General features: G+C 33.9%; 1 protein-coding gene across 1 annotated transcript; it reads right to left on the bottom strand.

Moving 5' to 3' along the window:
• Positions 1-18,989: 18,989 nt before the first annotated feature.
• LOC132754618 (uncharacterized) lies at positions 18,990-21,328 on the bottom strand. Its single transcript, XM_060745280.1, has 4 exons — positions 21,035-21,328; positions 20,377-20,607; positions 19,533-19,943; positions 18,990-19,388 (listed from the first exon to the last, which is right to left on the bottom strand). The coding sequence occupies exons 1-4, from the start codon at positions 21,326-21,328 to the stop codon at positions 18,990-18,992; spliced, it is 1,335 nt and encodes a 444-aa protein (XP_060601263.1).
• Positions 21,329-25,899: the final 4,571 nt, after the last annotated feature.

Genomic DNA, 25,899 nt, shown 5'->3' with positions numbered 1-25,899 from the left:
AAATGGTTATGTATTTTGACTAGAAATATAATGATTGTTTTATTTCATTGGTATTTCAGTTTGACGTAGAATATTTTTTCAGTCCTGCCTTTGGGCAACACAGCAGGTTGCGAGTTTGAAGAAAATAAACTTTTTTCAATTTACTCTGTTGTAAGCTAAATCAGATAAAAGCCACTCTGAGGAGATCAAGCTGCTGAAACAGCTGTAATGTATGTTGAACTTTACAAAACTTGGCTCTGATATGTGAGATGAGTAACAGTAAGCTGTTGAAATATATAGAAAAGCCTGTGATATTACCATGCAGTTTATCCTTAATCCCAGTTGTCATCACTGACAATAAAGGAAAATATCTTCATAATCTTAAAGTGCATCCAACATATGAACATAAAATTGTGTGGCATATCAGAAGTGGACGTAAATCACGAGATGCAAAGGAGTATGTTTTCAAGAATTTAGATGGCATAAAATCTAAACATGGAAGTGTTTTCATTGATGTGTGGGTAGGAACATGTGAATTTACTAACAAAAAAGGAAAATTTATTTCTCTTAATCCAGATTGTGACATGACAAGGCGGCTTTGAGTAAATTTAGAGAAAACATAAAGGGAATTCAACAAATATGCATTGAAAAGGGTGTGCAAACTAACTTTTTGCACATATCTTTTAATTCTATACAAATTTGAAATCAGCAAAAGGGACATTCTAATGCACATCAATTTAAGGATGATGATAAGAAGTTAACTGATATCATTGATGGGGCAAATAGTTTTATTGATGAAATGAAATACAGAGTGCAATACTACATCTGCAAAGTTTAATGTAGATCTTCTGAGATCAAGAAAGACAAGGAGCTCTAAGGGGAGATATTCTATTAACTTAAACTTACCGTATAAGTGGTTTTTTCTGCGGTGACTTTATTTCTGCGTTTTCTGCGGTCAGTATCAGAACCGCAGAAATAAAAACCGCAGAATATTTCTCCATATTTTTGTTATTTTACCTGGTACTATATTTTTACTGCATTATGACCTGTTTCATCTAAAGTAATAGTTTTTTTAACGACTAACGGATTAAAACGGTTAGCGATTTTCATGTTGAATAAAACTGCTGTCTGCTAAGTACGTATTTTGTGTTTGTGAGGATGTACTTATTGTTAATAATGCTTACTTACGAATAAATATATTAACACAACATAATTATATAGTGTTTGCCGATGCGCTAAAGGTTTGTTTTTCACTATATCATTCAAACCATTTCAACCCTTATACTGCTAAATAATCGTCAAATACTTTAATTGTCATCTGATGTACGGTATTAAATTAAAGATACTACCGGGGTATATTTTTCACACGTCATTTCACGCTGATCAAAAGATGCATACCTTTCTATTGTTGCGCATTATATTTGTTTGCAAGCAAACAATGCAATTGTTTGTAATAACTGTAAAATTTTGTGGTGACAACGATAAACAAATGCGAATGTGTACATGCAAATAAAATAGAGTAATGTGACATAGACTTTGATAAGAAGAGCCGCAGAATTTAAATCACGTTTGGTCCAAACGATGTGCCGCAGAAATAAAGTCCGCATAAATAAAAACATGCCAAAATTTGGAAAAACCGCAGAATTTGGAGCCCGCAGAAAAAAAACACTGATACGGTATTACTTGACGGTTTTCATCCAGGGATAAACTTAGCTAAAGCTTGGCTGGTATCGATAGCCAAACTTATTAAAAGAGACTGCACATAAGTGTACAAAACATTATTTTAAATTATTTTAAATATGGTTAATTTGGCTTTGAAGCCGTACAGAACTGAAATACACATTTGACTTTCGTACTACAAGTACAGGTCGGGATTGCCCAACCGTACAAAATCGTAATTCATATTTGACTGCCGTAGGTAGGGATTGCTCAGCCACGGTTCATTTTTCTTGAATTTGTTATTAATTGTTGTCTTTATTAGAGTTCTGGTCAATATATACAAACTAGTAAAATGTCCGAAGAAAATCCCGATATAGAATTAAGCACTCGCGAGTAAAGATTAACAGAAAAGGGTCTAGAATGCCAAATTTCAGTAAAACAAAACATATTCGATCAAGTTTGTCAGCCTGGCGTGGTCATTTTAACAAATTAAATGTTTTTTGTCTTACTATGATATATTGATACTATTAGGGTACACAGGAATATACTTCAAACTTCGCTTGAAGACCTTTCAAATTGTTTTCAACATTTACAAAATTTAAAAGAAGATATCTCGGAAGAAGCTGAAAAATTTGAGAATATTGAAGTTACTCACCAACGCGCTTTACAATGTGTAACAAAGCGTATTCGTGAATTAGAAAGTCAAAAGAATGAAACCTACTCGCAGCAATCTAAAAGCAGTGTATCTCGCCTATCACGAAAATCGCGTCAGTCAAATAATTCATGTTGTTCAAATGCGGTATCAGAAATTGCAAAAAAGGCAAGCGACATTAAAGGCAGAGCTTAAATACTTAGATACAGAGTCATTTCTTAAGGCAGAACTAGAAAAAAATATATATAAGCAAAAGAAAAGAGGTTGTTATAGCAGAGTTAGATGCCTTAAAAGTGTCAGCTTCATGCAGATACAAAGTCATGGTTAAATACTTCAGTGCCTCAAGTCGTTAAATCTGAGTATGTTTAAAATTATGTTGCGAAGCATAAGTCTCATGTCTCATTAAGCAATATCTCAAACACAGACAAGCATACTCCAGTAGATAAAAGTACAAGTACTTCTTCAAATTCTATTACACTTATTTCAGGTGTTAATCATGTTTCTTCATTTGCCTTTTCATCTATTCCCACATTGGTTTCAGATATTGATCCGTCTATTTCACTGCCAAATTATTCAACGAGAGGTTATCCAGTCACTTCTTTAAACCCTTCTGATCGTACGTTTGTTCCAAATATGTATTCTCTTTCAAAACAGGGTCAAGATGTCTTAAATAATGCCTGTAGCAATTCAGTCTCAGATCGATCATGCTAAGGAACAAGAATTAGCAAATCTTACAAAAACTTTTGTTGAACAAGTCAACTTGAGAAGACTACCCTCCCAAGAACCTAGTATATTTTATGGAGACCCCTTTCAGTATACTTCATGGAAATTAGCCTTAAAGACATTGATTGACCAGAGAAACATTCCTGCAGCTTAGCCTATTCATTACTTGAGAAAATACTTAGGTGGTTCAGTAAAACAGGTAGTTGAAAATTTTCTGCTTAAACCTAGTGACAACGCCTATGAAGATGCACGAAAACTTTAAGATGATACGGCGACCATTTTGTAGTGGCTAACTCTTTCAGAAACAAATTATATAGTTGGCCAAAGGTAACTCCTAAGGATTCACAAGGGTTATTGAAGTTTTCAGACTTTCGTAGGCAGTGCTACACAGCATTACAGACATTTCCATATCTTTACTGTTTTTAACGATCCTATTGAAAACAGGAAGCTGATTTCAAAGTTACCTGAGTGGTTAGTTACTAGCTGGAATCGCATTGTTGTTTCCTATCAGGATACTCATAAAGAATGTCCCCCTTTTAAAGAGTTTGTAGAGTTTGTTGCTTGGGAAGCTTAGATTGCCACTGATACAGTTACGTCTCTTACCTCTATTAGGGATGAAACCCGTAATTGTCCTGAAACCTATGTTAGAACTCAGAAGGCAGACAGGAGGCATCTTACACATAAGGGAGGAACGTTCTTTGCAAGAGTTAAAAGGCAACCTCGTCCTCATTCGAGACCAACAAACACTAGTCAATGCCCCTTGTGTCTCAAAAATCATGATCTTGAAACATGTAGACTTTTTCTTGAAAGGCAATTAAAGAAAGAAAAACATTTGTTCAAGACAAAAGGCTGTGTTTCAGTTGCCTGAGTCCAGGGCATATCTCTAAGAAATGTAGGAGGTGAAAACGTTGTCAAATCTGCGTTAAGTTTCACCCTACTTCTTTACATGGAGACCTTAAAACCATTACATCTGATACCTCTAAACATCGTACACAGAATGACCCAGCTAAGGTGGAATCACCTAATATATTACAGATGATTCCAGTTCATCTGATACCTCTAAACATCGTACACAGAATGACCCAGCTAAGGTGAAATCACTTAATAATATTACAGATGCTTCCAGTTCAGGTGTTTCTTTCTTAAATTGTTCAAGTTCATGCAGTAGAAGCTCAATGGTTGTTCCCGTGTATGTTTCTTATTGCGAAAATCCCGAAAATGAAATTCTAATTTATGCAATGCTTGACACTCAATCCGATACCACCTTTGTTTTACAGGATACCTGTGATGCGTTGGGTGTGCCAGTCCCAAGGGTAAATCTTATTTTATCTACTATGCATGCTAAGCATACCACAGTTGAAAGCAATAAGGTACGTGGTTTGGTTGTTCGTGGTATTTACAGTTCTCTTAAGATAACCTTACCAGATGCTTTTTAGGGAGATAATTCCAGCCAATAGATATCATATACCAACCCCAGATATTGCTATGTCCTGGCCTCATTTAGAAGGCATACCGGATGAACTACTTCCTGTTGCAGATTGTGAAGTTGATCTTCTTATTGGATACAATTGCGCACGTGGTCTCATGCCTCGGGAAGTTATTCCCCCTGAAGGTAAGGGTCCTTATGGCCAAAGGACTGTTCTTGGTTAGAGTATTGTTGCTGTAGTAGATAATAATGGCGACTACCATAATACTACCATTGTTCCCTTATTTCTTATGATGACAGACAGTTCTTGTCAAAAATGAAAGATGGTATAAGTTTCATAGATGGACACTACACTATGCCATTGCCATTTAAGTTAAAGGCCCCTTCCCTATCTAACAATAAGTCTTTAGCATTCAACAGACTACAAAGGTTGAAGGTTAGGTTGCAGAATGATAAGGGCTATCGTAGTCACTACGAACAATTGATGAACAACCTCATAAAAAATTGTCATGCAGAGAGAGTACCAGAATCAAAAAATGATAATTGTAGTTGGTATATTCCACACCACGGTGTGTATCACCCTAAAAACCTGGCAAGTTACGAGTGGTTTTCGACTGTAGTTCACAGTTTAAGGTGGAGCGTTTGAATGGCCACCTCTTACAAGGTCCTGACTTGTACACTAATTGGAGTTCTATTCTAGTTTCAGAATGGAACCGATTGCTTTTGTGTGTGATATTGAGCAGATGTTTCACCAGTTTTATGTTAACATTGAGCATCGTGACTACCTTAGGTTTTTGTGGTAGTCAGACAAGGATATGAGAACACCGGTTGCATACCGCATGTGTGTATTTCTGTTTGGGGCATCATCTTCTCCAGGTTGCGCTAACTTCGGTCTCAAACAAGTTGCTTTGGACGGTGAGGTGAAACATATAAAAAAAGCTGCAGATTTTTTGCGTAGCAATTTTTATGTTGATGATGGTCTGAAGCCTAAGGCTGCAGTCTCTAAGACTGTAGAATTGATGGAACAAAGTCAAGGAATGTTTAAGGATTACGACTTCATAAGTTTGCAAGTAACTCCAACCATATTTTCCCAGAGGACAGAGTTAGTGATTTAAGTAATATTGGCATATTTATTCAAGATCTGCCAGTTGGAAGGGTCCTAGGTGTCCAGTGATGTAAAGAATCTGACAGTTTTCAATTTAAGATAGTGGTAAGTGATAATCTATTTACAAGGAGAGGTATCCTATCTACGGTCAGTTCAATTTACGACCCACTTGGCATCATTTCCCTAGTTACTTAGGTTGGCAAACAGATATTGCAACAAATGTGCAGTGCACAAGTGGGCTGGGACGATACTATCTCTGATGAGCATTTTAAGCACTGGGATTGTTGGAAACAAGGTTTGCATGAATTGAGATGTTTGCAGGTTAATCGATGTTTAAAACCTCATGACTTTGGCGAACCAACATCAGTTGAATTTCACCATTTCTCAGATGCGAGTGCCAATGGATATGGTCAGTGCTCTTATATCCGTTTAAGAAGTCAGAATGGGCAAATTCATTGCTCCTTTTTAATGGGTAAAGCTAGAGTAGCCCCTCTGAAATGTGTCACTATTCCTCGTCTTGAACTCACAGCAGCAGTAGTTTAGGTTAGGGTCAGTGAATTGTTAAATGCTGAGTTGGTTTATAAGAATGCTTCTCATCATATTTCGACAGACAGTCGTGTAGTGATTGGGTACATTTCAAATGATTCAAAAAGGCTCCATGTATTCGAGGCCAATCGTGTACAACAGATAAGAGATTTAACCAATCCGTCTCAATGGAATTACATTGATTCCAGTAATAATCCTGCTGACCTTGCATCAAGCTGTGCTTATGAAATGAAATTGGTTTTCAGGACCAACCTTTCTTTGGAAGTCTGAATTGCCATCTTCAGATACATGTTCCTATTAACGAGAAATTCCTGAAGGTGACCCTGAAGTGAAAGGAGCTCATTATTTCTCGCTCTGTCAACTCCTACCAGTTTTCCAAGTTTACTTCATCGTTTACAGTACTTTTCAGACTGGTCACGTGCTAAGGAAGCTATTGCTTCCAATTTCCGTGGAGGAGTTGAGTATGGGGGAAATATAAATTTTATCGCCATGTACAAGCAGAACATTTCTTTGCTGACCTTGATCCTTTAAAGAAAACATCCGGAAATCACAAACAAAAATCTTGACATCATACAGATGTCTGTGAGAAAAAACTCGCCTCTTGTACGTCTTTATCCCTTTGTCGACAGAGATGGTCTAATTCGTGTTGGCGGTAGAATGCGTAATTCTCCTATAGATATTAACCAAAAGCATCCAATTATTCTTCCCGGTCCTAAAGCATGTCAAATCACCACACTCTTATTACGACATTATCACGACAGAACAAACCATCAGGGACGAGGTATTACTATTAATGAACTTAGAGCAAACGGGCTTTGGATTCTGTGTTATAGTAATGCAGTTACTTATTTAATCTATCACTGTGTGACATGTCGCAGGCTCCTCAGTAGAGCAAGGGAGCAAAAAATGGCAGATCTTCGTACGGAAAGGGTTGACCCATGTCCACCATTTACTTATTGTGGTGTGGATTACTATGGTCCATTTCTAGTAAAGGAATGCAGAAGGGAATTAAAACGGTATGGTGTCATTTTTCTTGCTTCGCATGTAGAGCAGTCCACCTGGAAATTGCAAACACTCTAGATACTGATTCCTTTGTCGATTTCTATCGGTAAGGGGTCCCATTCGTCAGTTGCGATCAGATCGTGGCACCAATTTTATTGGTGCTGAGAGAGCTCTTAGAGAAGCTGATTCTGAATAAGACGAGAAACGTATTGCGCAATTCTTGTTAAAGGAAGGTTGTGACTATTTTACCTTTAAGATGAATGTCTCATCCGCAAGCCACATGGACGTCGTATGGGAAAGACAAATCCGTACAGTGAAAAGTATTTTGTCGGCTCTCTTGTGTCAGTTTGGCAAACAATTAGATGATGAGTCCCTACGAACTTTAACTTGCGAGGTAATGGCAATTGTAAACAGTGACCATTATCAGTTGAAAATTTGAATGATCCTCTTTCTGACAACCCTCTTACACCCAATCATCTTCTGACAATGAAATATAAGGTACTACTTTCTCCACCTGGTGAGTTTACTAAGACTGACCTTTACACACGTCGAAAATGGAGGCGCGTCCAATATTTTGCCAACCAATTTTGGACGAGTAGGCACAGAGAATATTTGAACGCTCTTCAGTCTCGCTCAAAGAGGGTTTCTGAAAGACGCTCCTTTACAGTTGGTGATATTGTTATTGTAAAGGATGAAAATTTACCGCGACATCAATGGAAAATCGCTCGAATTGAGAAGACATATCCTTCGCCTGACGGCTTAGTTCGCAAAGTCGCAATAAGGATAGGGTCTGTTTCATTAGATAACAAGGGCGTAATAGTTAGAGACGCGTCGATACTTGATAGACCAATTCATAAATTGGTATTACTCCTTGAATCAGAACAGTAATTAAGGTTGGGATAATCCCCATCGAGGAGCCATCGTTAAAAATTTATTTAGTGAATGCGTATTAGATAAAACTGACTCTTTTATGCGTTAGTCAAATTAGCAATCTGCTTATTTGGGGGAGCCATATGACGGTATGGACCGGTTACCGTATTTTAGCCTCATGTATTACGACGAGTTATTTCCCTTATTTTATTGCGCCATTTGTAAACACGTTTCATGAACGTTCTAGACGTGCTGTGCGAAAACTTTATTGTGTTTATAGGCCCAAAGAGGAAAAATAATGTTAAAATATTGTACTTAATGTTTGAATTATACAAGATTGCCATATGCGATTTGATATATATCGTTCCTCTACCTTTTTAGTTCAGTTTTATCTAAAGCAAATTTGAAGTGAATAATATTCGGATGAACAATAAGATCGGATATTAAAATGGTTATGTATTTTGACTAGAAATCTAATGATTGTTTTATTTCATTGGTATTTCAGTTTGACGTAGAATAATGTTTTCAGTCCTGCCTTTGGGCAACACAGCAGGTTGCGAGTTTAAAGAAAATAAACTATTTTCAATTTACTCTGCTGTAAGCTAAATTAGATAAAAGCCCCTGTCTAGAGTCTGCCACGCTCGACATTCTATTTTTTCTAAAGTAAAGCACACCATTAGTATGCTTATACTGTCAGAAAACATCGTTTTCTTGTACAACAATTCATATTTGACCTTGACAGTCAAGGTCATTGAAAGCTTAATGATTATTTATGTCATGTTTTTTTAGTGACTTGTGTCGAGAAAAAGAATCAAATCCGTTAATTGTTAATTAAGTTTTGCAAATAATAACAATTTTCAATGATATGACCTTTACAGTCAAAGTGAATAAAAGTCAGGGTATCCCGGTTATATCAGAATAATTGAACATGTCGGTTTTGTCATATATGTTCTTTTGTTCAGGGTGTATCAATTCATAACAAAATTATGACATAATAAACACATTTTAGTATTTTGACCTAGACGGTCAAAGTCATTCAATTTGTAAAGATGAAAGTCATATTAGAACAAGATATCCTATCGGTTTTGCCATATATGTACTTTTTCCAAGAAATATCAAATGATCAACTTTTTGAGAGTCATCAAGTATAGAAAGTGTTGATGTTTGTATAGAAGTTGTTGATGTTTCGTGCCAAAAGAGTGTTGACTGTTTTCGATTTGTGTATGCTATGTGTATCGCCTACTCAGGGACCATCGGCAAAGGCATTGGAATAAGTTAAATCTTACGCGAGGGCAATTGATACAAAGTAAAGGTTTCATTGTAACCTCTGCAACACTAAAAAGCAATATGATTGCAAATATTTTGCACTTTCATAAAAAAGTAAATCTCTTAAAAACTTTTTAACGATACAAGTATCTGTACCCCTCAGTGTGGGACCCTTATCTACCCTAAGTAATTGACTAACAAAAACCTTGTTGAGGTCAAATAAGCAATGTTACATGCCAAATTTTTAAGCTCTTTGGGTTGAAGATAAATAAAATACTTATAATAATTGTATTTTCCCAATATACAAGTCTGTTTAAGATAACAGTAAGCTAACCCTATCGCACGGAAATATTTAGCCATACAGGCATGATTTATCAATGTTTGTAGGACCACAAATGATTCTACATAACAAATATCTAGCTCATTTAATTGTTGCCAAATTATAAGAAATTTGTAAACATGTTCTTGTAAGTCTATTTTTGACTGTCATAAAGTTACCATTTATTCTTACAAATCTGTCTTTCCTGGACCCTTTCTTCAAAGGCTCATTAATGGTGTAAGCGTCATTCTAATTAAGAAGATAATCTGTGTGAGAATCTGACAGCAATGTTTTTCTGCAGACTGGAACCATTTGAACAATGAATAAATATGACTTTCAAAGAATCATTCCCAGTTAGTTGCATCAAAAACTACCCAACAGTTAAGGAAGAGATTTTTGAAGCGTTTAATATCGGGCGGTTGAGGACAAGATTTCAACACATGTTTTTTCTGTTTCTATCACGTGCAGAATTAGTATCAATTAAGCAATTTCTCTAAAAGCTCATATAAGGATAATTCCTGTACTGTTTTATCACAATTTACCATACAGTTTAAAAGAGGTGTCGTTTAAAGTTGTTTTTTTTTGTATTTTAGCTTTGGCAGCCGACAGGTGTCGCGTAAATCCCACTCGTGTGATAATAACGCATGGCGTAATAATCACACGGTTTTAAGAATTACCGTGATTATCACACGTACGGTTTCATGTATACTTCAAATAACATTTATTATATACCATTGTTTCCATTGTTTGATATTTTTAATTCAATCAATTATGTCGAATTTCGCCCATGCTACATACATTCAATTGAATAAAACGATAATAGAACTACCACAACTACTAATAATAGTTACAACAATAAAAATAATTGTTAGGTAAGTCCAATTTTAAATTATAAATAATGCTTGATAAAAGTGAGATATGATAATTGTTTGTCATGTTTATATACGTTGTGGTGCTTCAATGTGTCACTTCCCTTAAAATAAATATACATTCAAATGCGTTTGAAGTTAAGGACATCAATGATGGCTATCAGTTTGAACTATGATATTATCATTGATAAGTATAATGTTTCTTAGAAAGAATGAATGGAGTTATTTATAACGCGATTAAATAATAATCACACGCTTAGAAGAAGTGCCGTTAAAGTTATTTGTACGTTTTCTTTTAATTGAACATACCTTATTTATATATTATTAGTTGCTTACTTGAATTCTGCATCTTATGGAATTATACTTTCGAGAATACCATAACTTTTCGCTTGAAAACATAGCAATCGTCCTCTTCTTATGCTTAGTCATAATTGTGTTTAATTTACCTGATATTGATAGGTATTTTTTTGTAATTATCTTTGTTTACGGTAATTACTATCATCATTATTATTTTTAGGCCTAATTATTATCGTAATCATCTGACTGCAAGCGCTTGAGTTGAAGATTAGATGTACAACAATTCAGAATATACAAACCAGTTTATAGTTAAATACAATTGAATAATTATAAAAATATGGGACATATTTTATATTGCTGCAGTGATTAATTAAGTTTATTTCTTGATTATTGTCTTATGTATACATATACACACATATTAAACATAAATACAAATATCCTAAAACAAAAGATATTCATTCATTTTTTTAGCGAGATTTGTTTTGGATTTAGAAGATTATTGCATTTACAAAGTAGCATTTTTAGTACAGCCAACATTATATTATTTTAATTTTCTGAATTGAATTAACATTGATTCTTGAAGCCGAATTCTACAGTCTGACATAAAAACTGTGCACGTTGGTCTACACTTAAAAGAAGCACGTGTTCAGCAATGCAACAAAGGGATAACGTGAGAAAAATATAACGAACAATTGCCTATCTCAGGCTGTACAACTGGGTTGAATCCATCATTGAGGGGTTGAAATGCTTGTCGAGGGAGGTCTTTTTCAGGGAATGTATTTAAACGGAGGTACCTGTCCAGTTTTGGAAGGGGGGCGTATATTTTCAAGGGTTTACAAAGAGTAACCACCAAGCGTGAATGGAAGGTTTAAAATAAATGTCTAGAGGCGTATATTTCCTACATAGTGCTTTCCAGAGGTTTTTATAAGGATACCTGTCGACGGGACGCTTTTTTTAAAAATTGACATTCCAGGGATGGGGAAGGGGTTCAGGAAAAGTGTCGTCCATAGACATTGGTTTCACAAGGTAATTGCCTTCCCGAGATTGATTGTCCAGAGACTGTCTAATAAAGGGGAGCGTTGAAAATGCTTGTCTTAATGTATTTTCAGGAAAATAGTCTACCATAAGTTGATATATAAGATGGTTAGGGGAAATATGTTGATTGCAATGATCATTATGATAACGGAATGAAGCATAATGATGTTGATTGCAATTGATGATGGTGGTGGTGGTGGTGGTGGTAATGATAAAGATGCGCCTATTCCTCACAAAAGTAATTGTTAATGTTTAAAAGAGGAAAGTATTATGTTGTTAATGATAGTGATGCCTCAGAAGCAAAAGTACGCTGATCGTAATAATGATGATGATTATGTTGATGACGGTGATGATCAGCAGAGCTATGGTTACAACAACGATGCTAGTTATATTGATGATGGTGATGATGATAATGATGATGGTTGAGATGATGGTAGACATACTTCTGCTTCCTACAATGATTGTATTTGTCTTAACAGTTGAAATAATTATTTTGTTGATGATGAATTAATAAAAAAGTATGTTGATGATGTTACAGAAAGTTCGTTAATATTAAATAATGTACCAATTATAATTAGCTGCTGAATGGCATTCCAAGGGTCGTTGGTCTGTGAACATGTCAGGCATATTTTTTAACCTGAGAAATGTGGCACCTAAAAGGGGGGTGGGCTTGGATTTGTAATTTATGCAGCTCAAGAGTCACTGAGAATGTTATTTTTTTTTTGTTTTCATAGGAAAGGACAAACTTCATGTGCTGTAGTGTATAAAATATAAGACTATTCACTATATTCAGAGAAGAAAATGTGAAAGCTGTCTCAAAGGAGAGAGAATTGAGTTGCTGAACAGTATTTCTTGGGTACCTGGTTTAAGTACAGGACAGGCTGCACAATTTCTCTCCCTACATGATGATGCCATCTTGCTGCTGCTTCTCAAAGTGATGAAATATATGAAAGATGTCTAACTTATTGTAAAATATAAAGCTGTTAGCAATGGTGAGTATAATGATATTAATGAGGATTATGGCAGAATTCAACATTTAAACATGAAATAGTAAAATTTTGAATTTAAAAACATCTGCAGATGTGTTCATACGGCGGTAATCATGGAACCTTCAATGTGACACTACCGTGCCATTCCATGAAAAGCGGGGTATGGTCCCAAATTAATAAAAAGCGTGTGCCCTAAACGAGAAAACAATGGGCGGAACTAATTAAAATGGAATTTTGAAAGGGGATCAGTTACAACAAATTATAGCAATAATCAGTGAAAAATTCAATAATTTGATCTACAAGGTCAATGTCAATTTGTGTTTGGTATACAAAAAGGCCCTTAACTAAGAGATATTGTGCCTAATATTAAGTTACATGTATAGACAGTTAGAGAAAAAGATAATTTCATTAATGTGACCTTGATGGTCAAGTTCAATTAAAGGTCAAGATCACATTTTAATTATTTAATGTTTGTTATAAGTTTTCATTTGTCCAAGCATAAATTAATTCGTATATAAATAACAAAATTATGACAATGTAACCACAATTATATCATTTTATCTTTATGGTCACGGTCAGTTCAACCTTTTACAAAATCTCGTCCAAAGGTTGTTTTGTTCAAGTATGACGATAATCCATTCATTAATTACAAAGTTAGAGTTAGTTCCTGACCCTAAACCTAACCCTCACTCAAAAATCAGTGAAGTGTTAAAAGTATTACCTTCATGGTCAAGTTCATTTATGAGCAATCTAATATACATCAAGGTCTTATCCTAAAGAAGATTGTGTCTTAATATGAGTCAATCCATTTATACAGCCATTTACAGTAAAAAATGAAAATTTGAATAGTATGACCTTCAAGTGTAAGGTCATTATGAAGTAAAGGTCAAGGTTCGTCTGATAACCTTGAACGACCTCTGTAGAAGATTATTATGTTAAAGTCTGAAGACAATCCATATAGGGATTATAAAGTTAAGGCACCTAAGTGAACATTCCCAAATCTAATTGGTGTCATGATTAGCTTAGAAAGTATTTGACCTAGAGTCATAAAACTTTTTTGGAATGTTGGTCAGCATGTGAAATTGTGCACCTTGGGTTTAGCTTGTGGATTTATTACGTATGTGTAGTTATTGTCCTTAACTTACTACAGAAATGTTGGTCGGCATGTGAATTTGTACATCTGGGATTTCGCTTGCGGATTAATACAGTATGTGTAGAGTTATTGCCCTTGACTTGATAAAAATGTGCAATGTTCAACTTGTTGCGCACAGATCAACAAACAATTGACCTAGAGTCATGACACTTAACAGGAATATTGGTCACCATGTGATTTATGCACCAATAGTTTTGCTTGGATCTATTTGATCTTTTTAGTAATTGTAGTTTATTGTCCTTGACTTAGTTCAAATTAAACTAAACAATTACTCAGAAATTTGACTGATATATTAAAACGTCCTTAGTGCCAGATATCTGCGATTTCTGTACACTAGTATGTATTTACAACGTCGTTCCCTTCTATACACATACATATTCAAACCAACTTAAAATAATTAATGTAAAAGGAATTTTGCACAAATCATAAATCGTCCTCAGTACCAGAAGTCTGAGATTTATGTGTACCAGTAGGTATGTATGACTTAGTTTTCACTCTCCAACGGACAGGACCAGACTGAATTTTAACACTGAACACGCTCTATTTATATGCTGGCGAAGCATCATCTCCGCAGTGAATAAAAGCAATGATTTTGATTGGCCAAAAGAATAAAACGTTTCTTGAAACTGATTTTAATTAACCTTTATAAGCGTCTGTCATTTGAAGTAAATTTCAATACAAATTATTGTGGGTATACAAGCAATTCAAAATATAAACACTTTGGATGATTCTGATGACTTATATCTATTTGACGATCAAAACAACTAAAATACATACTCTTCCTATCTAATTAAATTTACGAATGACTTTAAGTTTTGGATGCAGACGGCGAACTTATAAAAAGGGGTGGCAAATATTTTTCATTTGTGTCGTGGACAATTATAAATGCAATCTGTAAATAATTGACTTCGTTATCTTGATTTATGCAATTTTCCATAATTTGGCCTTGACAGTCCAAATCGTTTTGAAGTAATGGTCATATCGAAATTATTCAAAATATCTTATTTGTGTAATTTTTTCCAAACATAAATCTATCTATAAAGAAAAGAAAGACGACCGTGATGTACATTGATTGCTCACCTGAGAACTTTGCTTTTATTTTCAATGTTTATCTCAGTAAGTGTGAAATATTTTGTTTGTCATTTTTCACCCAAGTTGTAGAGTGTAGATACCTGCTATAAAATGCTTTCGCTCAAAGAAATGTACCTTCAAACAGGAAGACTTGAATAAATGTTATTTTCTTCATAAATTTAAACTAAATGACTCCCGCCTCTATGACAATGACAAAGAGTTTATTGATTCAAGGCCTCTAGCCCAAAACAACATAAACATAGCAATACAATTTCATACAATGGAATATAGTACATTATATTATTATGTTAAATAAAATCTTCTCACTATCTAGTGGTGTTTATCATATTTATTCATGTTCTAATACATAATAATCTTTTTCTTTCTTCAAAGGCATGGAACACAAACTTTGCCAAATTATCTATAATATTTTCAGCTTGACAACTCATTAAGATATTAAATTTATGAATATTAGGATTAACAAAATATTTGCTTGGTAAGTATTTTAATCTTAAATTTTAATAAGCCGTACATATCATTACAAAATGATATTCTGTTTCTACTGAAACTTTACATAAATTACATATATGCTCAGATCTCTCTTCTTGTCTATATCTACCTCTCTCAATATTTAAATCATGTGATGAAGTACGTAATTTTGCAAGTGCATTTCTAAATTTACGAATTAAAACAACAGATAAATATGTCTCATGGATAAATTCAGATTTATACAAACGATATGAATCTAACTTTTTACTTTGATTTATTTTTTCATGCCAGTTCTGCTTAATATATTGATCTCTCATTCTATCTGTAAATATTTTTAGGAACAATTTCTTATCATCAACTCCCTGGTTATTCCCAACATACCCAAAACCATTTGTATATAGTAGTTGTTTAATGTTAGTAGCCCAATTTTTCATTCCATTCCTATCATATGTAAGTAACATATTATAACATTGTTTCACATATCGATCATTTTATAAACTTAATATCTTTAACCAATATACTAAAACTCTTGATGCAGTAGTTATGCACAATGGAAAACGGCCACAATCTCCTAAAACATTTGCAGTTGATGGTTTAACTCACATGTATCTTTTACATGCATAATTATGTACGGTTTCTATACTTTTATGTTCAATCGACCCCCACAATTCAGATCCATAGCATAATATTGGAACTATTTTAGTATCAAATATATTAAAATATACATGTTTTTTAAGCTGACCATATTTGTAAAGATTTGATAAAATAGGAATAAGAACTCTTTTTCCTTTAATGGCTTGTTCATCAGCCATTTTAAATATTGACATCTGTCTTGACATTGTTACACCAACATATGAAAATTTAGAAACAGTTTCCAATAGTTTACCATCATAATACCATTTCTCTTTATTAGAAAGTCTACCTCCCTTTTTAAATACTAATATCTTGGTTTTTTCAATATTCACCTCTAAGCCATTTTCATCACAAAAAAAGTTCAAGATTATTAAGCAATCTTTGTAAACCTACAACTGTTTCGTTAATAAGGGCTAAATCATCTGCAAAAAGAAGAGACAGAATTTCAGTATTTTCAAGAAATAACTGAACTCCATTTATTTCACTATTTTTCAAATTTATAAGTTCATTTATATAGATAATAAAAAGTGTTGGAGAAATCAAACAGCCTTGCTTAAGTCCATTGTCACAATTAAAATAGTTTGTCATACCTTCTGAAGTTCTAACACAAGATTTAACTGAATGATCAATAGATTTTATTGCCCTATATAATTTTCCTTCAATTCCATTTTTACACAGAACTTTATGTCAGGAGAAATGTCTGCCTTGATGTTATTTAATCTAAGGAAAGATTCAGTAATAAATAATGGAACCAATTTCCAAGATATGGGGGCTGGGCAGCACCGCCTGACATAAAAGTGAAATATTCTCAGTTGGAAAACTAGCATGTAATTGTTTAGTTAACACTATCTTTTTTTAGGTATTTTATCCTTTTCTATCTCAAATCAATATATACATGTAAACAACAAACTCTGATTATTATTTACACCCAAAACAAAGAACTCTGATCATTATTTACACCCAAAACAAACACACATCATTTATCAGCCACTTATATGAAATATCTTTTCACGTATACGTCTTTTATACGAAACAAGACACCTGGCGAGCCCAAGCTCTAAACAACTTATGATCAAACAACAATAAAATTACCACAAAATGGAAAACACAAAAAAAATGAATATTTTTACAACTCTAAGATACGGTATAAACCACAAACATTCATACAACAATATTAACTTCACACAATCTAATCAGCATCAGAAAACAACTTAAACTAAAGCACCCAATATTTACATATATCCTCAAAACAAAGCAGCAACTAATATAATCTTGACAATACCAAACATTCAATCAATATCAACAAATTATATCTTCACAAACAGATATAACTCAAAAACCAAAACAACAAGACTTTAGTTACAACCAATAAACCCTGATCAATTAAATCACCACAATTATATTCAACCACTTCAACAAACCAACAAAACTGACTTCAAAACAACGAAATTCTCTTCAAAACAACAAAATTCCCTTCCCAATAAAAAAATAACCGCTACACACTATCAGCGTATCTCTCCTAACTGATGTAAAATCTCTCTCAAAACGCGCATGTTTGCTAGCTTAAACAATTTGACATTTAAACATGTACATACATTTTACACTTACAGCAACAGGTTTATAAATGAAACTGTACATTGAAATATGATACACTTCAGTGTATCGCTGACTCGTTGTAAAAAAACTATCTACAGTGACACTGTATGCTTATTCTGACAGCCCCCTACTCAAGAAAACACTCCACTGTTTTCAAACAAAAGGAATAATCTACAATGTCTCTTTTCAGGTATCTAGTCTACTTAGGTAATCTGCACACACGTTGTCCTTTCCTTTCACAGCTACTATTCTAATCTTATAGTTCTGTAGAAATAATGCTCATCTCATTTTGCGGCCACTCTCTACTTTACATTTCTGAATATACGTTAAAGAAGCATGGTCTGTATGCAGCTCAAATTCTTTCCCGTACAAATATTTGTTGAATTTCTTTATTCCGAATACCATTGCAAGACATTCCCTTTCGATAACCGAGTAGTTTCTTTCTCTGATCAGCAATTTCTTACTCGCGTAATCTATTGGAAGCAGACCATCATCAAACTGTTGAAAAAGTGCAGCCTCAACTCCGGTATCTGAGGCATCACATTGCAAAACAAATGACTTTGAAAAGTCTGGAAGTCGTAGTATTGGTGATCGTGTCAGTACTTGCTTTAATGTCGTAAAGGCTTTTTCATGTTCTGGTTTCCATATGATTTTATTTGGCTGTCCTTTCTTCGTAAGATAAGTCAAGGGTGAAGCAATTTCTGCAAATGAAGCAATGAATTTTCTGTAGTATCCAGCTAGACCAAGAAATGATCTGAGTTGCTTCTTTGACTCTGGTCGCATAGCGTCTCTAATTTTGATCAATTTGTCATCTTCCATTTGCATTTGTCCTTTGCCAACAACATGACCGGTAAATGGTATACTTTCAAATCCAATCATACATTTAGAAGGTTTAACTGTGATCTTTGCTTCTCGTATTCTTTTGAACAACTGTTTCAACATTTTTATATGTCTCTCCCATGTAACCATATGTCCAAGCACATCGTCAACATAGTTATCAGTATCATTCACTCCGGAAAGCATCTTCCGCATCATTCTATTAAATGTTGCACCAGAATTGACCATTCCAAATGGCATCTTTCTGAATTGGTAACTACCTTCTGTTGTAGAAAATGCTGTTAGATGTCTTGATTTTGCTTCAATTGGTATTTGCCAAAAACCTTTGGTCAAATCAATTTTTGTGAAGAACTTATCTTCTTTTAGCTTTGCCATCACATCCTCAACATTATCCATTGGTATTGTTTCAAACTTTGTTACAGAATTGAGTCGTCTGAAGTCAATACAAAAGCGGTTTGTATTATCCTTTTTCTTCACCAAAACAATTGGAGAATTATAATCAGAATTTGCTGGTTCGATGATACCACATTCTTAATTTCATCCTCTTCCGCTGTCCTTTTTGCATATGGTATCGTATATTGTCTAACACGAATTGGTGTTTTGTCAGTCAACTCAATGTTGTGAGATTCAAGATCTGTAGTTCCAGGAACGTCAGTAAAAATATCCTCAAATTCTTGAAGCAACGCATTTACTTCTGATTTTTGTTCAAGTGTTAATTGATCATTAATATTAACATCTCTGTACGTCTCTTCACCCTGTGTGTCTACTAGTTCTAAAAGATGTTCATCATCAACAGCCCCAGTATCATCATTATTTTCGGCTTCTATTACAGCTACACTCGCACAAATTCTATCTTCTCGTTCTTCGTATTTCTTCAGAAGATTTATGTGGTACATTCCAATTCTATCACCTACTTTAACTTTGTAGTCAAACTTGTTAACTGCTACACTTACAACAAATGGACCTTTCCATTGTAACATCAGTTTATTGTGTGTTGAAGGCAGGAGCAATAAAACTTTGTCTCCTTTCTTAAGACTTATTGGTCGTGTTTTCTTATCATAATGATGTTTATACTCTTCTTGTGAGTTGCTGAGATTCTCTCTAGCAATCTTGCATGTTTGTTCTAATCTACTTCTCAAATCTAGTACGTACTCATACGTATTACGTGTCTCTGGTACTTCTGTCTCTGTCCATAATTCTTTTAGTGCTTGCATGGGACCTCTAACAGTTCTGCCATATAGTAGCTCAAATGGTGAGAACCCTGTACTTGACTGAGGGACTTCTCTGTATGCAAAGAGAACCGCAAACAAATATCTATCCCAATCCTTATGTCGTTCTTGGCACATTTTCTTCAACATGCTTTTTAAAATACCATTCATTCTCTCACAAAGACCATTACATTTTGGATTGTAAGGGGTAGTAAACAACTGTTTCAGTGATACAAATTATGATAAACAAGATCAACAAGGAAAGGCGGCGTTCAATGACCGCAACCCCCACACGACCCAGCAACAAGAACCAACGGCAAGGAGCCCAGGCGGACCCCAAACAAAAACAGGCAGGGCAAAGACAGAGCACGGACAGGTTCATCATTAAATGATAAACAATTTGTAACTGATTAGGAATTCAAAGAAAATAATAATAGGCCCACCAAATGGAAGGGGACAGGAGACCGGGGGAAGGGGGGGGGGGTTAATTAAAGAAATAAAAAAAACTAGAGGCAATGGGGAAGATACTTACCGCAGACGAGAAAACAACAAGGGACACAAGCAAAAGTGTCACCAAAACAGTATGAAACAACATAGACATACATCTGTGGAAAACAGTGGGGCGCCGCCTTGGAACGGTCAGTCTACATACTTCTTCCATAAGTTGTGACGTGAACTGACTACCCCTATCACTAAGTATTTCCGATGGGAAACCTACTCTTGCAAAAATATCTAACAATGCTTCAGCTATATTTTCAGTCTCACTTCTAGGTAAAGCAACAGCTTCTGGGTAACGTGTAGCATAATCTACTACAGTTAATATGTACCTATTTCCCTTTTCCGATACAGGCGTTATTGGCCCTATCAAATCAACCGCAATTCTCTGGAACGGAGTATCAATAATAGGCAATTTTGCGAGCCATAAATTGGTTTACAGTCTCTCCTTGTTCCGGCTTACTCTCTCTAAATTTCGTTCTGAAACCGTCTTCTGTTAATTGGTATCTTTTCAATACTGCTGTTTTTAATTCTTGATAGTCTGATGCTTGCTCAGGAGGCATACTAGTGTAAACTTCAAGAGCTTTCCCTGTTAATAAAGAACTTAAGCTTATTGTCCATGTATCTTCTTTCCATCCTTGACTTATAGAGAATCTTTCAAAACGCTCTATATAAGCATCTATATCATCTTTTGACTCTTCAAATTTAGGCAATCTTTGCCTCAAACCGGTGCTAGACGGGGTATCAAGGCGATCCCCAGCCTCAATTTTTAACTTCATCAATTCTATTTCTTGCTCTTTCATTTTCATCTCTACTTCAGCTTGAAATAACCGTTTCTTTCCCTCACGTTCGGCTTCTTTTTCAAGACGCTCTGCCTCAAAACGCCGTCTCTCTTCCTCACGTCCAGCTTCTTTTTCTAGACGTTCGACTTCACGTTCAGCTTCTTTTGCTTTACGCTTGGCCTCAAATCGCCGTTTATCTTCTTCACGTCTAATATTTTTCTCTTCTCTATCAATATATTCTGATTCTTTCTTTTGAACATAATCACGTAAATCCCCATCCTTCAACCCAAGCCTCTCTCCCAATGATACCCATTTATCATAATCCATAATTGCTTGATAATGGATTACTATTCAATAAAATAATCAACTTTTACGAAACCCGTTAAATAAACACTTATTATTCAATAAAATGGTGTACCTCTGTAGCACCGACACTTGTTTACCAAAATCAAATCTCTATATAACAATGCCACCTACCGGGCACCGGCAATGAACTTGTATCAACAGTAACAACCAGGGGACCGATAATAATCTTCCTGTAGTGTTTAACAACAATGTAAACTTTAAGAAAACAACCAACTGAGCACCGGCAGCAAAAACTATCTATTCAACTATGACATACACTTTTATGAATAATCACCCACTGAACACCGGTTATAACTTTTAAACAAAGGCCGTCACCGCTTCTGTACATATAATTCTCTACTTAAACTCTATTATACAGAGAGTTTACTTGTATAACACTACAACGAAGGTTTATCGATTTTCGCCTACCAGCATTTTACACTGCTACATTTTACCAACAGATCAAAAATGGTTAAAGGTTTAACAAAACATTTATCAAAATTTAACAAACAATAATTTGCCATGAAAGATTCCAACTTAAAGAGAATATCCCGGACGAGCCCCAAAATTGTCAGGAGAAATGTCTGCCTTGATGTTATTTAATCATAGGAAAGATTCAGTAATAAATTCTGGAACCAATTTCCAAGATATGGGGGCTGGGCAGCACCGCCTGACATAAAAGTGAAATATTCTCAGTTGGAAAACTGGCATGTAATTGTTTAGTTAACACTATCTTTATTTAGGTATTTTTATCCTTTTCTATCTCAAATCAATATATACATGTAAACAACAAACTCTGATTGTTATTTACACCCAAAACAAAGAACTCTGATCATTATTTACACCCAAAACAAACACACATCATTTATCAGCCACTTAAATGAAATATCTTTTCACGTATACGTCTTTTATACGAAACAAGACACCTGGCGAGCCCAAGCTCTAAACAACTTATGATCAAACAACAATAAAATTACCACAAAATGGAAAACACAAAAAAATGAATATTTTTACAACTCTAAGATACGGTATAAACAACAAACATTCATACAACAATATTAACTTCACACAATCTAATCAGCATCAGAAAACAACTTAAACTAAAGCACCCAATATTTACATATATCCTCAAAACAATGCAGCAACTAATATAATCTTGACAATACCAAACATTCAACCAATATCAACTAATTATATCTTCACAAACAGATATAACTCAACAACCAAAACAACAAATTACAACCAATAAACCCTGATCAATTAAGATCACCACAATTATATTCAACCACTTCAACAAACCAACAAAACTGACTTCAAAACAACAAAATTCTCTTCAAAACAACAAAATTCTCTTTCCAATAAAAAAATAACCGCTACACACTATCAGCGTGTCTCTCCTAACTGATGTAAAATCTCTCTCAAAACGCGCATATTTGCTAGCTTAAACGATTTGACATTTAAACATGTACATACATTTTACACTCCCAGCAACAGGTTTATAAATGAAACTGTACATTGAAATATGATACACTTCAGTGTATCGCTGACTCGTTGTAAAAAAAACTATCTATAGTGACACTGTATGATTATTCTGACACTTTCCAAAGCTTATCTCTATTAACCATATCAAAGGCTTTCTTAAAATCAATCATGCCTACATACAATTTACCACGATTTTTTTTGTAACTGTTTACTTACAATAGATTGCAAAATAAAAGCATTGTCAACAGTAGAATACCCTTCCCTAAAACCTGCCTGTTCCTCATTGATTATTCCATAATGATTTACAAAAAAGTTCAAGTCTTTTAGAGAGTATTCCAGTGTATATCTTTCCCAAAATGTTTGATAAAGATATTCCTCTATAATTATTTGGATTATTTCTATCACCTTTCTTACAAATTGTAACAATTACGGACTTTGTCCATGATTCTGGAAAAAAACCTTTATTATAAATTTTGTTAAAATAGTTATACAAAATAGGTAATAATTTGTCAATTGAGAAAATAAAAAACTCAGGAATAGTACCACCTTCCCCACTACTAGACCCTTTTTTCAATTATTTAAATGTTTTCAAGATTTCTTCATATGAGATTTCTTCATTAAATATATCTTCCTTAATTTCATCAAGACTTTCAGAATCTAAACATTCAACTACTTCTGTTATATCAATACATTCAATATCATTATTATTTGACTTAAACAATTCCTCAAAATGTTGTACCCAATTATCATTAGAAATAGAATTTGTAATTTGTTGTTTTTTCCCTGCCATTTTCTTTAATTTTTTCCAAAATGATTTAGAGTCTTTAACATTTTCAGTAAGTTCATCTAATTGTTAATTATAAAAATTTGTTTTACTTTTTTTACACTGACTTTTGAAAAAAATCCTAGTCTGTTTATATTCACTTAAATTACTGTCATTTGGATTTCTTCTATACTCACGTAAGCGCTTATTTTTCTCAAATTTTGCGGTTTTACAGCTTTTATCAAACCACTCTGGTTGATAATTACTGGATATTTTATTTACTTGTTTGCAACATTCACCACATTTTAGAAGAATATCAACAATTTCAGACTTTATTTGATTTTCGTCTACATTAGTACATCTACATTCTTTAATTAAATTTTCAACAACATTGTCATTGAGAAATAACTCGATATTTTCCAAAAATTTTATTTTACGTTGTTCTGAAAATCTATATCTAACAATTTGTTCATTACTCAGTCTTACCATCGTATCATTTCTACATAGATTTTTTTTATTTTTATAGAAAATACAATAGGCATATGACTTGATTCACTCCTTGTACCTATCTCAAATGCACTAATATCATCTTTAGTGTCATGGCTCACAACTAAATAATCAATAACACTATTACCATTTTGCCCTATATAAGTAAAAGCCCCATGGTAACAATCATTAAAGATCTTCCATTTGCAATAGTAAAATTGTAACATTTACAAAAATTTAAAATCCTTGCCAAATTTATTTACACCTGTATCATTACTAACCCTCTTTGGTATATATTCATCATCTAATATATCCCTATATTCATCATAAACAGGAGCATTATCTATGCAACCAAGATTATCAATTTCCCTCCCAATACGACTGTTTAAATCTCCCACAACAAATACATCTACATTATATTTTTCTTGTATTTCTAAGAATTTATGTTCAAGAAGGTCAATACCTATAAGTTCTTGTCTATCATAGTAGGGTGAACCATCCGGAAGTAAATAAACAATACAAATAACTTTATCTTTTAAGCTATCAATAAACAAATTTTTGTCAATGACAATAAATGTGCAAAATTAACAATTTGTTACAACTTGTTTTATAAACATATTCAAAGATTTCTTAATAAAATACTTATTCATATCATAGGACGACCATATTTTGAATGTTTTACACCTTGTATAAAATATTCATTGTATTCATACAATTCATTTGATAATAATTGGTCACTTTCTAACAACCATGTTTCTACAAAACCTATAATATAAAAAGATTTGAGATAATCAATCAAATCTTTATCAAATATCTTATTGTTCAATCCTTCAATATTCCAGCAAACACACTTAAGTTCTGAAAGTTGTAATGTGCTTTGGCCACACCCCTATAAAACACCCCTATCATTGCCAGAAGCATTTTTGTTTACACGTTTGATTCCTGCAAATGAATTATCACATTTATCGTTTATAACTATGTATAAATCTGAATTTATCTCATCAGCTCCAACTTGCGATTCCCAATTCATTTGCTTTCTTTGCATGCTTGCTCCATATTCTTCACTTTTATTACTTTTCTCCAACTTTTCACTATTAACACTTTCCTTTCGTTGATTATTGTTTTCATTTCTCTAAGAGGCATGGTTTGTATACATTTTGTAGAGAAATTTATGGTGATGTTTCATGCAAAATATATATGGGCTGCTCATACTTCAACTGAATATTTTAGACAATTTTTGCATCATAATGGAGTAGACATTTTACAAACCAAAATTATGTCAAGAAACAAAATTGCCTACAGCCGTGATCAATTATTGAACCTTGGATTAAATGTCACAAACCACTGGAGATATTATAAAACTGATCAATCTGTGTTCTATACAATAAATAAATTGGATGTAGCCCCCGGCTGGAAAAAAAGGAAAAGAAAGAGGGGTGGACAATCAAAACCTCTAACAAAGCAAAATGGGATTAACTCTCATAATCTCATATATCCAAAGAAATGCAATACACAGAATAATAGATTCAATGAAAAAGTATCTTTCATTACTCTTAATTGTCATTCAGTTCGAAACAAGGATGTTCGTGTTGGTCAGATACTACTAAAATTGAAACTTGATTTTGCCCTCCTCACTGAAACTTGGTATTCGGACGAAAATCAGCATGAATATGAAACTAGTGACCTTAATCAAAACGGTTATAAAATTAGTGTAGCCAATCGAAAGAAACGAATCGGCGGTGGGATTGCTTTGATCTGTCGCACCGTTGTGAATATGAGGAAATTGAAATCTGGAGTGACAAATTGTTTCGAATTTGGTATT

The sequence above is a fragment of the Ruditapes philippinarum genome, unplaced genomic scaffold, assembly GCF_026571515.1.
Source record: "Ruditapes philippinarum isolate M1 unplaced genomic scaffold, ASM2657151v2 ctg2847_1_1_1_1, whole genome shotgun sequence".
Classification (NCBI taxonomy): domain Eukaryota; kingdom Metazoa; phylum Mollusca; class Bivalvia; order Venerida; family Veneridae; genus Ruditapes; species Ruditapes philippinarum.
Note: the sequence above shows the minus strand (reverse complement) of the source record. Positions and strands in the feature narration are given on the sequence as shown.

What these genes read in the sequence shown, in the direction of transcription:
- LOC132754618 (XM_060745280.1), bottom strand. Translation starts at nt 21,328, where the DNA reads ATGGATTATGATAAATGGGTATCATTGGGAGAGAGGCTTGGGTTGAAG. An exon ending in AACGGTTATTTCAAGCTGAA is followed by an intron (nt 20,608 to 21,034) that starts GTAGAGATGAAA and finishes ACTCCGTTCCAG; the next exon opens with AGAATTGCGGTTGATTTGAT. An exon ending in CGTCACAACTTATGGAAGAA is followed by an intron (nt 19,944 to 20,376) that starts GTATGTAGACTG and finishes TCACTGAAACAG; the next exon opens with TTGTTTACTACCCCTTACAA.